General features: G+C 40.0%; 1 protein-coding gene across 1 annotated transcript in view; it reads right to left on the bottom strand.

The window, feature by feature from the left end:
- LOC108244716 (beta-galactosidase-1-like protein 2) overlaps positions 1 to 1,728 on the bottom strand; it is a 25,647-nt gene that overhangs the window by 19,618 nt on the left and 4,301 nt on the right. Inside the window, exon 4 of the mRNA XM_017431139.3 lies at positions 1,187 to 1,282. Coding sequence (XP_017286628.1) covers positions 1,187 to 1,282 — 96 coding nt within the window. The remainder of the gene's footprint in view (positions 1 to 1,186; positions 1,283 to 1,728) is intronic.

The following is a 1,728-nucleotide window of genomic DNA, read 5'->3' as shown; positions in this document are numbered from 1 at the left end:
AAGGTTGAATGAAAAAAAAAAGTACTTTTACTTTTAATACATAAGTATTTTTAAAAGCAAGTACTTTCTTACTTTTACTTAAGTAAAATGTTAAGGTGGTACTTCTACTTTTACTGGAGTACACTTTTGTCTGTTTATTTGTACTTTTACTTAAGTACAGTGTTTGAGTACTTTCTCCACCACTGGTGGTCAGACAAAATAAATGATCTTGATTAGTTGAAGATCCAGATGGGTGGATGCAACAAGCAGGTGAACTGCACAGATTTAAAATCAGTTCTTGCAATAAAACATAAAACACTGGTAACTAGGATCAGAAAATCCAACAAAGCAGTGCAAAATGGCTTGGAATGGTATGTGATGGGGGAGAGGGTCTCAGTCCTGCATTGGTCAACTCGCAAAGTTAATTACTGAAGTGTATTTATTAGTTTACCAAAGTCCTGTTCGTTTATATGAAGGAGCAGGATTCAAAACCTGTACTGGAGCCATCCAGGGGTGACGCTGTAACAGCTCCAGCTTCAACCTCTGGCTTCCTGTATGGAATCTAGTCAACTAGTACACACATTTGACAGTCACTAGTCAACTAGTGGGCATAATTTATGTTGACTAGTTTACATGCATTGGTTTTTGATGCTTATTAATAAACATGTAGGACACAGTTGTTGAATAATTTGGTCCAGTGGATCGTTGAGTTATAAAGCCAACTAGTTGGGACTTTTGAACTACTAATGTGGCAAAATGGCTGACTAGTATGGCTTCAGCTCCAACTAGTTGGACAAAAGTGTTACTAGTAAGCATGTTTTTTGAACTAGTGCACCAAAATGTTGAACTAGTGCAGTGTAAACACAAAATGTTGCTTTATATCAAAGATATCAAATAAATACACAAACAGCTTGCCATACACTCAGCATGCTTGCATTTGAGGGATGTATGTTGGGCAGTCACTGTGCATGTGTGACTCAGTTTGTGCAGTAACTGATTCTATGTCCTGACACATTCATGTTTTTAGGAGTGGGTCAGCCAGAAGCACAGGCCTGTATTAGATGAGGTTGCCTTCATGTAAAGAAAAAATTGTCCCTCCTCAAGTGTCACTGTATTATTTGCACCCTGCTCAAACCTTCATCTCTTCTCACACATACAGAGACAATCTGCTTTATAAGGAGTCATGTGTAAAGACCAGCAGTGCTACCTTGGCAGTCCTCCCAAGTCCAGCTCAGCAGAAATGTATGGACCAGGACGTAAAATCACCCACAGTCCCAGTTCAGCTGCAAGACTAATGTAGGCTCTGAAAATCACACAAAAATCAGACTTATGGTTAGACTAGCGTTTCTCAACGGGGGCGGTACCGCCCCCTGGGGGGCGTTGAGAGGATGACGGGGGGCGCTGGCAGCAATATTTTCAAAAGGGGGGCGTTTGCTTAAAGGTAAAGTTTATACAAAAGATTCACAACAATATCAGTTTAAACTTTGAACTACTTGCAAAAAGACATTCAAACCGGCGCAGAACTGCAGCTGTATCGATGGTGTTTCTTTTCAACGCAGCTCCATGCTACCTTCAGGAGAACGGGACATCAGAGTATCATTTTTATAATTTGTCCCACATGGCAGTTACTTTGAGAAAGGAACGCTCTCTTTAGTGATATTACCCTTGGAATTATTTATTTCTCTTACATGGGTTAATTTCTCTGAAGGATACACCTTGAGCGCATTGTTATCGCAGTGGTTAAACATT

The sequence above is a fragment of the Kryptolebias marmoratus genome, linkage group LG13 (genome assembly GCF_001649575.2).
Source record: "Kryptolebias marmoratus isolate JLee-2015 linkage group LG13, ASM164957v2, whole genome shotgun sequence".
Lineage (NCBI taxonomy): Eukaryota > Metazoa > Chordata > Actinopteri > Cyprinodontiformes > Rivulidae > Kryptolebias > Kryptolebias marmoratus.
This window is presented reverse-complemented; position numbering and strand designations above follow the sequence as displayed.